The 13636-nt window shown below is 41.0% G+C and overlaps 1 protein-coding gene across 12 annotated transcripts in view; it reads right to left on the reverse strand.

Annotated features, from left to right (window-relative positions):
- Positions 1 to 13636, reverse strand: part of dip2a (disco-interacting protein 2 homolog A) — an 81914-nt gene that overhangs the window by 1871 nt on the left and 66407 nt on the right. For 5 of the 12 annotated variants that reach the window (XM_039818097.1, XM_039818091.1, XM_039818087.1 and 2 more), the window contains 24 exons: positions 12980 to 13103; positions 12789 to 12898; positions 12542 to 12644; positions 11891 to 11955; positions 11340 to 11433; positions 10559 to 10678; positions 10295 to 10409; positions 9581 to 9720; positions 8924 to 9060; positions 8690 to 8770; positions 7906 to 8033; positions 7646 to 7760; positions 6822 to 7023; positions 6554 to 6663; positions 6052 to 6132; positions 5540 to 5657; positions 5249 to 5370; positions 4922 to 5033; positions 4643 to 4752; positions 4158 to 4288; positions 3886 to 4054; positions 3234 to 3404; positions 2735 to 2764; positions 1172 to 1233 (listed from right to left, as the gene is read on the reverse strand). In XM_039818097.1, coding sequence (XP_039674031.1) covers positions 1172 to 1233; positions 2735 to 2764; positions 3234 to 3404; positions 3886 to 4054; positions 4158 to 4288; positions 4643 to 4752; positions 4922 to 5033; positions 5249 to 5370; positions 5540 to 5657; positions 6052 to 6132; positions 6554 to 6663; positions 6822 to 7023; positions 7646 to 7760; positions 7906 to 8033; positions 8690 to 8770; positions 8924 to 9060; positions 9581 to 9720; positions 10295 to 10409; positions 10559 to 10678; positions 11340 to 11433; positions 11891 to 11955; positions 12542 to 12644; positions 12789 to 12898; positions 12980 to 13103 — 2750 coding nt within the window. Of the gene's footprint in view, positions 1 to 1171; positions 1234 to 2734; positions 2765 to 3233; positions 3405 to 3885; positions 4055 to 4157; positions 4289 to 4642; positions 4753 to 4921; positions 5034 to 5248; positions 5371 to 5539; positions 5658 to 6051; positions 6133 to 6553; positions 6664 to 6821; positions 7024 to 7645; positions 7761 to 7901; positions 8034 to 8689; positions 8771 to 8923; positions 9061 to 9580; positions 9721 to 10294; positions 10410 to 10558; positions 10679 to 11339; positions 11434 to 11890; positions 11956 to 12541; positions 12645 to 12788; positions 12899 to 12979; positions 13104 to 13636 lie in introns of those variants that run through there. The other 7 variants (XM_039818092.1, XM_039818088.1, XM_039818089.1 and 4 more) reach the window with 4 other exon arrangements.

Below are 13636 nucleotides of genomic sequence, written 5' to 3' on the forward strand. Positions count from 1 at the left end.
ACAGACATATATTATTTGCATTAGCTATGTGTGTTCATTTTAATCATGAGATAATGTGAAGAAGAGATGATCAGAAAGTAAATATACAAAAAGAGGAAAAACAATCAGAAAAAAATGACTTCAGAGAGTCTTCGTACAATAGGATTGTTCAAAAGGTCAGCCCTAGGGCCTTTACTTTATGTCGCAGAAACCACACGTCGGTTCACAGATGTGAACTCATTCTACTACAGAGTGGCTTGCATTATATGTATGTGGTAGTTAATAAAACACCATTGGAGGAAATCTCCTTCTTCTCCAGTTCTTACTGGACTATCTGTGGCGATTGCAAACTCGTTTAAGCAACTACACCTAGGTATTCTTAAGCTTGGGCTCATTCAACCAACACCTTCTCCACCACGAGGATGTTTGAGGGGGATTCCTGTTATTATATTTGTGCTAACATGAATACAGTAGAGGTGTCTCATAGAGCCACCAGGAAATGAATAACAATGTTTAAAGTTGCTTTGAGACTGAATACAAGGAGGCTAATTATAAAAGAAACTAGCCTGGAAGGGAGAGGGAAACCTCCCTGTTTCCTGATTGATAATGGTAAATCTTCACATATGTAGGCCCTTAACAAAGAACTGTGTGTGTAAAAGTGTTGGAGGGTTCAGCTGGTGGTAAAGAATGCGTGAAGATAAGAGATGACCTTGGGTGAAATCACAGAAGCCTGTTGCTGACTTCAGTGCGATCTTTCAAAGTTGTTGTGCAATAGCGCCTCCAAGTGGGTAAAACTCTAATGACCCAATTATTCAAAACTAACCAGACACTTTCCGTGATTTGATTACTGGACCAATCAGGAACATCCCATCTGACTAGGAGGAGCGTAGCATTAAGGTTAAAAAAAAGTGTGTAGAATGAATCATTATGTGTCTGCATCTGATGTATGCTAAATCCGAAGATTAAAACACTTTGTACTTAAGTTATAGAGTTTTGTTTGTCAGCGCCTCAGTGTCTGGTTCATACAAATCTATTTAGTGGTTATTTATTCAAAGTTCAAGAAGACTGAACTGAAAGATGAAAACCACAATGACACATTATAATTACAAAATGCATCAGATTGTCTGAACACTCTCAAAGGAAACTCTTGTTGTCCGTGGTCAGTCCAGTTAGCTGCAGTGGCGCCCCGTACCTATCATGTCGTAGAGCTCTCATGTCCACATAAACAGTAGTAGGGTCTGGTCCGGCTGTGCCCTGGAGAAAAAAACAAGCAGAGTGGGACATGAGTGGATCATGTAACTGTTACAGCCCTGGCATTAATGCTGCATGTTGCCTGAGTGGAGGTGGAAGCTGCTTATGATACAACTGTTGACAAAGCGGGGGCAGCCAGAAGCCAACCAGCCAGGCTACAATTGTTAGGACTTTGGCAAAACAACCATGTAGCTACAGACACTGTACCCACACAGTTAAATTCACCTGGTCTAACCTGTCAGTTTGTTTTCATACACGTGTAGCATGGTTGGGAAAAGCTACAGTGCCAGTTATTAGAGGCCAACAAAAAAAAATATAAATGAACTGTAGTTTATTTCCTTCAAATGTTTATCTTATGTGAGAAAAAGGCACACAATGTCAGAAAATGTGCACTAAATGAGCACCATTTGTTTTGATTAAATGTCTATAGGTGTGCAATGCACCTGAATTCTAATTGAGCTATTTCTCAAATACTGATTCTGGTTATCACATATTGATTCCTTCTGCTCTGGGATTTGTTATCATTACTGCTGTAAGACTAGTCACAAATCATTATGGTTTCCATCACTCCTTTGCCAGTGTGTAGCCAGAGCACAAGCTAGCATTGTTTCCCTGTACGGTCGTCTGTGTGAGGTCAAAGCCAAACACAGAGCGGGCTGAACATCAACGAGACTCAATCCAGAGATTAGTCTTTGCCATAAATCCAAAACCAGCAGTCTGATTAGCCTGATTAAAAATGCATCAATCAAACATTCCTTCCTTTTATGAACCTGGTCAACATGATCAGACTCCAATACAACTCAAACGTCAAAACTGTGTGTAGTATTTGTTAATGAGGAGTTTCATTCCAAAGTGAAAGGGTAAAACAAATAAAGGGATAAAATAACTTCTCTCACTAAATGGCTACTAGTGTGAAAGAAAAGGCAACAGAACAACAGAATTTTCATTATATAAAAAAGTAAATAATCATTCCATCCACTACACAAACACTAATTGTGGTAAAATGTTGAAATATTGGGATTGTCAAAAACGATTAACCGTCTTTTCACTGGTAAAAAACAAAACAAAAACACAGTATGGAATAATAATCAAAAGGTTTGATATGGCATTCCCAAATTAACTTAATCACGGCAGAGTTCATGCTGCTAGCTCATGGTTTAATGTAGTAGCACATCACATATAACCTATCATAAAGCAATTGCTGAGAGAAAATGAATAGCAGTAAAGTAAAGCTGAAGCTTGTCAGAGAAAAAGAAAACCAGGAGAAAAACAATCAGTGAATTAAGGTGAAGCACATTCAGAAATCATGCAAGATAAACAAACCTGCACATGAACACACGGACACAAGCGCGTGAGCGCGCGCACACACACACACACACACACGCAAACACACATGCAAACACAAACACACACACACACACACACACACACACACACACACAGACAGGCAGACAGACCCAGCGGCAGCCCAATGAGCAAACAGCAACTTGTATCCTACAGTTACCTGCTCAGCCAGTTTCCCTAACCTGTTGGGCTGACGGGACAGGGCAGGACAGATAAATAAAGATATATATGTATTTTATATGTGGATACACATGCACACACACACACACACACACACACAAAAATTACCCGGGATAGGGAGAAACAAAATAAAAAAAATCGAAGGGCCACAGGAGAAAAGAAAAAATTATGAACAGTCAGACTGAGAAGGGAACTTAGTGAATGGTCTTTTTACCATTATTCAAAAACCTTATATATGTATAAAATATAAAGCATTATACATTTCCCTTCACCTCAAATTAGTTGGTAAAAAAAAAAGTTTCCTGTTTTATAGTAAGCCACCTGCATCATCATCAACATTCAGTCTTTTAAAGTTCTGCCAATGCTGCAAGGATTTCTTGGATGTTTATTTGAATTGTTGCATAGAGCCACTGCTTGTTTTTCCCCTAAAACATTGACCACCATGAACTCTGGACCTCTCCAACCCTCCTCCTGCTTACCTGCAAACATATCGCCACATTCACCCTACAGCCGAAGGTGGTGCTGACGGCGCGTGATGAAAGCCCCAAGTCCTTAAAGATCTTTGAGAAGGACTGAGTGAGTGCTATGCGGGGCCTCTCCTCTGCTACCACCATGCACGTACGCACGCAAGACAGGTTCACATTTCGCAACTGGAGATAGAAAAAAGAAGAGTTGGATCAGTAAAAACTATAAAATAAATTAAGTGCAAATTGTGTGAAAACACTGCAGTGAAAGCAATAACGTAACATTCTTTCTCAATTTGCAAAGACGACTGTGGCTGCACGTAAACTAGGAGCAGACAAGATCAATGTAATGGTTGTATTTTCATATTAATAGAACTGTTTTATTAGATAGATTCTACTCATTAAACTACAGACATGATTTTATGAAAAGAAAAGGAAAAAAATCCCAGCTTCAAGTGCTGCTGACAGCAATCAGCACACAGATACAGAGTGAAGTGGCTCACCCCTGAGGACCCTGACTTTGTCTCAATAATCACAGCGCTGTAGCAGCAGCACCACCACAGGGAAAAGGAGTCATTGAAGAAAACCCTTAAATTTAGTGGAAGAAAAAGCTGCAGTTTGTTGCTTCCCCAGTAACACCACTCAACACCTGAAGAGACAAACTGACCCGCAGTGCCTCTGTCTGTGAACCCAAGCCCTTGGTGCACATCTCCATGACTGAATACGAGCAGAAGGTGACGCGCACTTTGTATTGGCTGACTGCCGCAAGCCACAGAGACGCGTTGCTCTCCAGCTCCAGAGGGGGAACCAGGATTGACTGGTGGCCTGAGTACACACTGCAACCAGAAACATACATGCCAGAAATAAGGGTCCACCAGAAAATAACTCAATGTTTATTCTATTTTACTGTCATTCATTTGTTCAGAGCTGCTGGTTTACCTGCACAGGCACCAGAGAGCGAAGCCCAGACCGCAGTAGGGGTCCAGACAGATGGCGATCTGCCGGGAAGGGTAGAGCTCACACTGCAGTTTGATGGAGCGACACAAGGCACTGGTGGCAGCGTGAGACATCTAGAGGAGATGATGGTACACACGGAGACAAGAATGATGCTTCAAAACTGGATCCTAGTGTAAAATTAAACTTAAAAACAACTCCTTGAGCTTTTAGGGATCCATTATTTCACTGACAGACACCACGGCAGTGTGCGGATGGTTGCTTGCTCAGAACGAAATTGTACCGTTAGCCAGTAAAACAAACCATTCTTTGGATAAACAACAGTCACAAACTGTGGACTTAAATGTGCCGAGGTTTACCAGATATTTTGTTAGCTTGGAACGTTTTTCTTATTTATGATCTCTATATGAAAGACACACCCTAATTAAGAACCCAGATGGATCATGTTAGTCCTTCAACATTAAACATACTTTGACTCCTGCTAAGATGCCTGTTGTGGACACGCTGAAGTCCAGGTAAGCTAACATCTCTGGGGTCGGGGGCTTGTACATCTGGGGACTCTTCTTCCTGGGGAGGTCATCTGGAGGATGAACAGAGGGAGAGGAGGAATAGTATAATAGTTTTTAAAGCAGGTATAGAAATCCCAGACCATGTCCTTTTACTTAAAAACTATATATTTTTTTTTTTATACTATTCTTTGATGGCAACATGAGAACATAAAGTGTGTTGGGTATGTGTTTATAATTCACCTGTGTCCAGCACCATAGGCCAGCTCTTGGTGTCCACAGCAGCAGCAGCCTCTTTGGATTTCAGGAGCTTCATTATTGCTTGAGTGGTCAGGATACACACCGACTTACTGACCTTTAACACACAGATACTACAGTATTACTACATATATTACATTACTTTAATTATTCACACAATTTGCAGCCCTGCACAGAGCAGAGCTGATTTTGTATATCATTTAGTTAATTATAAAAAAAAAAAAACATACATTCACCAGGTTTAATGATTGTAATAACTGTGCAGAGAGGGATTCAATTAGCATTTTGATGCAGGTCAGCGGACTCTGTTACCTCAACAATCATCTTAACGGTGGGCAGGGTGGTCGCCAGGTTCTGGGGATGCGGGGGTCTGACAGTGACTGGAACACAGCCAGCATACAGGCAGCCATAGAAGGTAGCAATCAGGTCGATTCCTGCACATAAATGTTTATACTTAATAATATTACGAACTTTATTGAGTCTCTTCTGGTGTGTGATTATGATTAATAGACAGACTTCAAAAGTAAAGACAGAGATAGTGAAGAACCAGCTGTGTCTGAAGAACAGATCTGAAAGGGCAAGTAGCATGGTAGCACCTCTTACCTGGTGGGTAGACGAGTGCCACGTGGTCTCCAGTGTTGAGGCGACCCATCAGTGCTGTAGCCACCCGCTCTGCCCGCTTGTGCAGCTGCAGACAGGAGGCTGTACTAGCCACCGTGCCCTGACAAGCAAAAGATAAGAACACAAGTTACATTCATTTACAACGCTATGCTACACTTTATTTAACACGTATCAAAGTTGTAAGTTCAAGAAATTGGCCAGGCTTCATCGGTCTTATGATTCATCAACCGGTAGAGATTACTATCAAGCTTTCATTTTAATATCTCCTGTTGTATTAGGCCCATATTGCAAACCAATACTTTTTTTTGATGCATCAATGCAGGAAGCGCCATCATTTATCAGTTATTGAACTGAATTAGCCAATACAGGCAGAATAATCTAATTGTTTGATCTATAAACAGTTTCTCAACTGAATTTACAGGAAATTAACTACATATGAATAAATATTGCCACGGCAAAACTAAATTATATATACTATGACGAAAAGGCAATACCTTAGCATTGAGAACAAGGAACAGAGGGTGGTCTGGAGTGGCCTGAGCTCTCCATTGCAGCACATCCTGTATGTACAGGAACTATAGGGGAGAGAGACACACACACACACAAGTTTAACTACAGAGACATGAGAGTAACACACAAAAAAAGACAGACACAAACTGAGACAGTGATGAATCGCTACACAAACAATGAAGAATTAATTTAGATTAATTAAATTAATTAAATTAGTTTTTGTAATGAAGGGGTGACAGATGTGATAGGGTACAATATATGTGAAACTTAAAAGTGATGGATGTAATACATGATGAAAGCTGAATCTGAATTACATAACACCTGTGTTAATACAGACAGCTCAGACAGCAGGGAGTCAAAACCATGTCCATCATCTCCGTCAGCTGTATGTATTTCAGATTCCACTCCCTCCAGTAGAGATCCTTACCTGTTTCTGCAGCGTATGTGTGCAGGTGATGAGTGGGTGAAATGAGGACGACTATCTACCTTACGTGCCTGGTCATTGTCCTCTAGCTGTGCCACGTCTCTCCCACAGGCCTGTGCAATCCTCTTGCCTGCCACCAGGTTGCCCACTATCATAGAAGCAGGACCGACCTCTGTCCAGCACAATCACATTTAGTGAAGTTAGGTCTTACATTCATATCAACATAAATATAAACACCGCAATAACAGAAATGAAAAAAAGTATGTAAACAAGTCTTCATGCTAAGTTTGTTTTTAAACCAGATCTGTGCATGGACATCTGTTGATCTACCTGGCTGTTTTTGTCTTGGCTTGGGCAGGTTGGTGACACATGTGTGAGGGCACATGAGGACGTTGCATGGGTGCAAGGCACCCTCCAGGAAGCGCTGTTTGGTCTCAGATATATGAATGCCGCCCAGTGGAGCCTTGGGAAGTGTGTTGGCAGGCACCAGAGCCAGGCAGTACACCCCAACCTGGTGGATGCTGTCTATGGCCTGGAAACAGACAAGTAACACATGCAAAAACAGAGACCTGGAGATCAGCAAACTGTCAAGTAAATCAGAGGAAAGTATTTCAATGTCATCATAAAAACAAAACCAAACTGGAGCTTTGTGTTTTTCACAGCCAGTTTTAGTTTCAGTGAACACCATAAGGGATGTTTTCACTGGCAGTTATTCTTGTTTTAATATTAATCTTGTTTATATGCACATAAATCAAATCAAGGAAAAACTACATAGATTTCTTCAGCTTTGACTGGGGCTTAAAGGGACCATAACAGTGGTTGTGTATTCTTCTTAATGCATTCAAGAAATCTTTAACATCCAAGATTAAAAAAAATATATATTTACTGTATTAATTATTTAAAGGTAGTTTCAAGGTTCTGCAAATTGGTTTTTATATGGAACTGACATGCTAACCAATAATGATCTCCTTCAAAGTGGAAAATCAATCTAAACCCTTATGGCATGCTGTAGAAAACATTAACCAAGGAGTATTATTAACTAAGTATACCCGATTTGCACTTACTAAAATAAAACATGCAGACCCACTGGTATAGTCCTTCAGTTAGCTGTGACTAGGTGATAAGATGTGAAAAAGACAGAGCACAGTGAGCACCTGAAGGACGCGGCTCATCCACTGGAAGCTGTCTTCCTCGGAGGCGTCTGGCCTCTGCTCTGCTACAACAACGATCCTCTCGTCATGCAGCACAGACAAAGAAAACACTGCTATCCTGGAACACACAACATAAAAAAACACTGTTACAGCTGGATTGTACTCATCCAATCAAACTGTGAGTGGAGAGTTAGAATCCAGTGCAGATTAGACATACTCTCTGTATGAGAGATATGTAGAGAAGTGCAGAGTTTTTCTTTTACCTCCCCCTGTACACAAACTTCATGGGCTCCACTGCCAGTGCTGTGGCAACCACATCATCGGCATTGTGTCTCCGCCCACTGACCACCATCAGCCCATCCATCTTCCCCACAACAAACACAAGGCTGTCCTGGTTGGAAACACAAAGCACATACAGTACTGTTAAATGGGTAGATCTTGTCATTTACCCCAATCTAATAATAATAATCAGCAGTATAAAATATGATTCTCTCCTTGATGCTGATAAAAGTGTAAAAAACAATGACAGCTGTTCGTCTAAACAAACAACTTAAGGTTTGGAAGTAATCAGACCTCACAGTGGACAGTTTTCATTGGAACTACCCAACTGGAGAACAGAGAGGCATGTGAGTTATCCAGAGTAACTGAGATGTTGTTTCTGGAAAGACACTGAAGTTGAATTTCTTTGTTGAAATTATTTTCCAGCTGAAATGAACTTCCATTTTCCTCCATTTTATTGAGGTTCCAGCAGAAGCCTCAGATGCACACTGTGTATTTCAAACATACAACTTGAACTATTTGCATAGCTAGATACTCCTAAAGGTTAGTGTTTGTGATGTAAGTGAACTAGCTCTGTACCTGGGACAGGGGCACGCTGAGAGAATATGAAAAAGATATGACACTGAATGTCACAGATTGATGATTTAAGACAATTGAAGTATATTTGAGGTTTAAGCAGATATGTCCTAAGGTAGCATGTGCTGCCAAAACTACTACATATCACAACCATGTTTGAAACAGGGCTATCTTAATGCTATAAGAACTTACGGGCCCCACAAAGCCCAGCAGTGAGGTCCTGGTAAATGGTCTGTCGCTGACGGGAATCCCAGATGATGTTACTGGAATGGTCTGCAAGTAGAAACAACACTGTTAAAAACACACATTTGTGAATGAAGTACAAATGTCCAATGCCTCTAGTTGAAATAACTGATACATGAGAAAATACACGTAAGCATTTGCACTCTGGATTCATTTAAACAGTTCCAGAAATAAGTCACTAACCTCGAAGATGTTCTTGGTCATGCCCGGGAGGCCGTAGTAAGCTACACCCGTGCTACCTGAGTTGACGCAGATCTCTCCAACCTCGTCTGTCTGACAGAGATAGGGTGTCCCCTCCACCCGCACCACACAAACCAGAGCTGGAGACACATAATGATGACAATGGGGTGGGACATAATAAAATATAATTTCAAGTAGATGTCTAAATGTCCATAGATTTCTGTTGAATTACTTATTTCAGGAAAAAGTTAAACATTTTCAATAAGGAAATGTTCATTATTAGTTCATGTTTATTTCAGCAAAATTACATTTTTATAATTGTCAGCAAGGTGTTTTGTAATTAACAAATGTTATATGAAGAGGCCTTTGAGCTGCCTAATGTTTTGTCATAAACACCTTGACAACTCAAAATCAGCAGACAGACATCAACAGATGCTTATGATGCCATAAACTAAGATAGTAAAAGCATTACTGCTAAATTTTTAAGTGTCAATATTTACATAGGTAGTTTTTCTTTCCATTTATAGCCTACAAAATCTTATCGGATCACCTCCATTCTCTGGGGACACGGTGGCGTCATTTAAAAAAAATGTTTTCATCTTCAGCATTTTACTCATTAACAGAAGCAAAAATATGAATAAGCAGCGTAGTGTACTGTACCTCCAGGCATGACCTGTCCCACATCCTGCACTGTGAGGACAGAGAGTTTCTCCTCTGTGTCCACACGGATCACGCTGTGGCTCAGCCCACCCATAGACAGCACCGCCTTCCCAGGAGGAGGAACACCCATTTCTGGAGGTCTGCAGGACATAGACATTATTGCAATTACACTCGTTATTAGTGAACACAGTGACACACATGGAAAGACTTGCAGTTCAATACATCTGTCACTCATTCCTCTTCATTTCCCTTGCCTTTTATGGCAAAGAAAAATCAAACAAATGATTCCAGTTTATTTGTTCATCAAATAAAAAATAAAAATAAATTAATAGTGCATCTTTATTGCAGCAGTACTGACACCTTAAAAAAGAAAGCATATGGTTTTGGTGGAATATTGACGACCATGTGAATCTGTGAGATAAAGACTCTGGATCCATTACAACATTTTTAGACTTCCACGTATTTATTTATATAAGTCTAGCCATGTGTTTTTAGTCTGTCTGTCACCGTAATCCTTCTCCATGACTATGCCCTGTGATCAGCAAAAAGCTGAGACATCCTATACTTCCTCTCCGTGTTAAAGAAGCACAAATCTCCCTCCTCCTGCTGCAGAATTCAGTTAATGTTGCAAACGCAGTGTGATTTAATAGCACAGTAAGGCAAAGTGGTGACAGGTTGCTTTTGTTCCTATAGGGTGCAGTAAAGGCAGCTCACCTGCGGATGGCGACAGTCATGGCTTCTGAAGAGCTGGCACATGGACAGATCACCTCAGGTCGCAGCCCACGTGCCTGAAACACGTTAAGGAAGGCATCGCAGGAGGATATCGACCCTGTGATAACACACACACACACACACACACACACACACACATACAGATCCAGTCAAACCAAACACACAACAAATCAATGATAATCTCTTGTGGCTTCAGGGTGATTATAAAGGTTATTTTATTGAATGAGAATCTGCAGGTGGACTGACATGGGTTAGCTCCGTCGGCTACGATGAGCATGCGCAGCGAGCTCAGGCTGATGTCTCTCTGGTCTCTCTGGGCAAGCAGAGACCAGTGCATGTCCCTCGACTTCACCACTGCAACCCGCGCTGTGCAAGGGGACACAAAGACAAAAGAGACAGGCTCACAATAGAATCATCCAATCAACACCTCTGTCATTCAGCTCGACAGCCAATCACAGATAACACAATCTGACAGCAAATAGCAGCACTGTCTGACTCAGTTGCCAACAGGTGACTAAGCAAAGCTCAGACCAGAAAGGAGATGTATTTTTGCAGGGCAGCAGGGCAGCAGGGCAGCAGGCCTCCCCTCCTCGACCTCCACCAGGCTAATACAATTGAACTAGAAATCAATAAGTCCAACAAACTATTGCTTTAATCTATCCACCCCTGTCAAACGTGCAGTGAGAATCAAAACGGTTATGAGAAACACACTCCCTCTGGAAGTAAAACTTGGCTTTATTCAGGCTTAAAGACACTAAAAACAATAACACAATGTTGGGTAAACTAGCATTTCACCATCAAGCAAGCTACCAAAGCATTTTTCTCTAAGTACTTTATTGTGAATAACCTGTACTGTCATGTATGTGTGCCACTTTGTAAATATTTACATTTTCCATACTGAATAACAAAAAACAAATGGGTTTACCTTACAGTAAAATTAAACTAGTTTATCCTGTATTAATGCCCTCTTCATAGGGCTGAGATGCAGCAAGTAGAGTAACGGAGAAAAGTGACAATTAACCCTCACCTTTGTATGTGTGCACCTTCTGTATCCAGGAGAGGGGGTTGACTTTCATCAGGGAGTAAGGAATGCTAATCACGTGCATCCGATTCATGACACTCTGCCACGAAAACAGACAAGAATCGCATGAGCAACAAAATGTCAGAAGTGTATCTTAACATGATGTCACTGTAAACAAGATGCGAGTTATGACAAGATTTTATCACTTGCTGCTGAAAGTGTAAATAAATCATTGTTTCTGCTACTGTTGCTGTTGGGTCATTTTAGGAATTTAAACGTGGACAAGTAGGTGATATATGGGCTGTATATAAATTCCACGGCATGTTTGAAACCAGAGCTGGGTTAAGTATGTGTTAGAAGACACTGAATATTATGAGAAAAGATGCTTTTGCCCATCAGGAGCTCATTAGTTTGAATGCGTTTACATATTGATAAAGTCCTCATAGGAAAGAAGTCAGTCATATAAATCAGACATTTTATCAGCAAACTGAGCATGGATCTATTCTATTTCTAAGAATCCTCCTATTAGCTTTGCCAGATGGTTCAAGGCCACTCACAGTAAGAACACCATGCCATAATCCTGCTTCTCTCTTGAAGTCCAGGACGTTGGTTATGGTCTCGGCTGCAAATCAAAAAAATTAGACATTTAATCTGACATTCCTATTCTTCACTAGAGCAATCACATCTCTGTAATGATGAGAACAGTACTGTAACATTATTAGTTCAGTGAAGCCCCAAACTAAGTTTCAGAAACAGACCTGGAGAGTTTTCTTGAGGCTGCTGGTGCAGTTAGGAGTTATTTAGGACAAAACCGGGACACTTGAGAAGAGAAGGTGCCCAGCCTTACATTCTCAGAAAGAAACACAACCAGCTGAGTAGCTGCATTTATCAAACTAGACTGTAATTACACTCTGATAGGCTCTGTGAGCAACATGAAGGGGAAAATCTATAATATCATAAATTATAAAATAGTAGTTTTTTTTTGTTTTTTTTAATGAATGTGCTCTGCATTATCTAACCTGCAGTATAAATAAGAAGAAAACAACACAGCAATTCCAAAAGATCAAGCCCAATGTATGCTTTTCGTTTGCATATTCCTACATTTTTATCATTACTATATCTGGTTAAGTCCCTCTCTCTATCGATCTCTTTAGCATATGCTACCGCCACCAACTGGATGCCTGAAATATGCATAATGCCCTCCTCACCTTCAGTGTAGCCGCAGGCCTGTGTAAGGGCGTGACAGTGAGCCAGCATGGCTGAATGGGACACTGTGATCCCCATGGTGCTGCCCTCCTTGCTGGTTTTATACTGGATGTTAGAAACATTGTAACAGTTCCATTAAAAAAAAAGGCATGGAGAATATGAAAAAGAAGAGTACCTAATGAATAGTAGCTAAAAAATACAATCAATCAATTTGTGCTTTATTGGTAACAGCAATTAAACTACACTTACCTCAATGTAGGCTATGTCATTACTGGCTTCCCGTATTGGGGGATGCCAGTCTTTCGGAGGCTTCACAACATGTTTTCCATCTGTCACAAACCACAGCAACCGCGGCCAGCCTGCAGAGATGGAGACATTAAGTTAGTTCAAACCGAATGTAACTATACCAACAGACACTCAAAATGAGAATAAAACTGTACCTTTGAAAGTGGCTACCTCCCCCGTTTGTGCTTTGGGCAAGCCTTTCTGACAAGCATCGGTGGTTAGTGCCAATGTGACGCCACAGCTGCCCAACAGAAAGCCAATCTGTTGACTTCCTGCATCCTGGGGGACCAAAGAGGATGGAAAACTGAAGTTCATACTGGCAAAAACTTTGGCAAACAGTGCCTGTCACAAACAGTCAACTATTAAGAATTCAGAACATGAAAGCTTTGTGGAAAGACGCTCTGAGAGAATTTGGGAATTCTAACCGAGAGAAAGAAGGACGATGACTTAAGAAGAAACCTCAGAGCATCTTACATCAAAGAAGCAGCAGGTTAGAAAGCAGAGTGATGGCTAATCACTATTAAAAACTCTACCGCTGAGCATCAAAGCCCAATCATAGCAGGAATAGAGCCCAAGATCTGACACACACTTACTCATATTTGATTGGCTGTGCAAATTAGCTTACAGCTAGACTTGTGCTGAGCAAACCATGCTGTGCAGAAAAGAGGGGGAAAATGTGAGATACTTGGTGGGAGCAAAAACAAAATGAGGAAGAAAAAGGGGATAGAAAAATAAAGAAGGCTTGAAAGAGAGAGGCAGGAAAAATGTGAGTCGGCAGAGTGAGCGAATGAGTTTCTGACTCCCGATAACAG

Source organism: Perca fluviatilis, chromosome 12 (assembly GCF_010015445.1).
Source record: "Perca fluviatilis chromosome 12, GENO_Pfluv_1.0, whole genome shotgun sequence".
Classification (NCBI taxonomy): domain Eukaryota; kingdom Metazoa; phylum Chordata; class Actinopteri; order Perciformes; family Percidae; genus Perca; species Perca fluviatilis.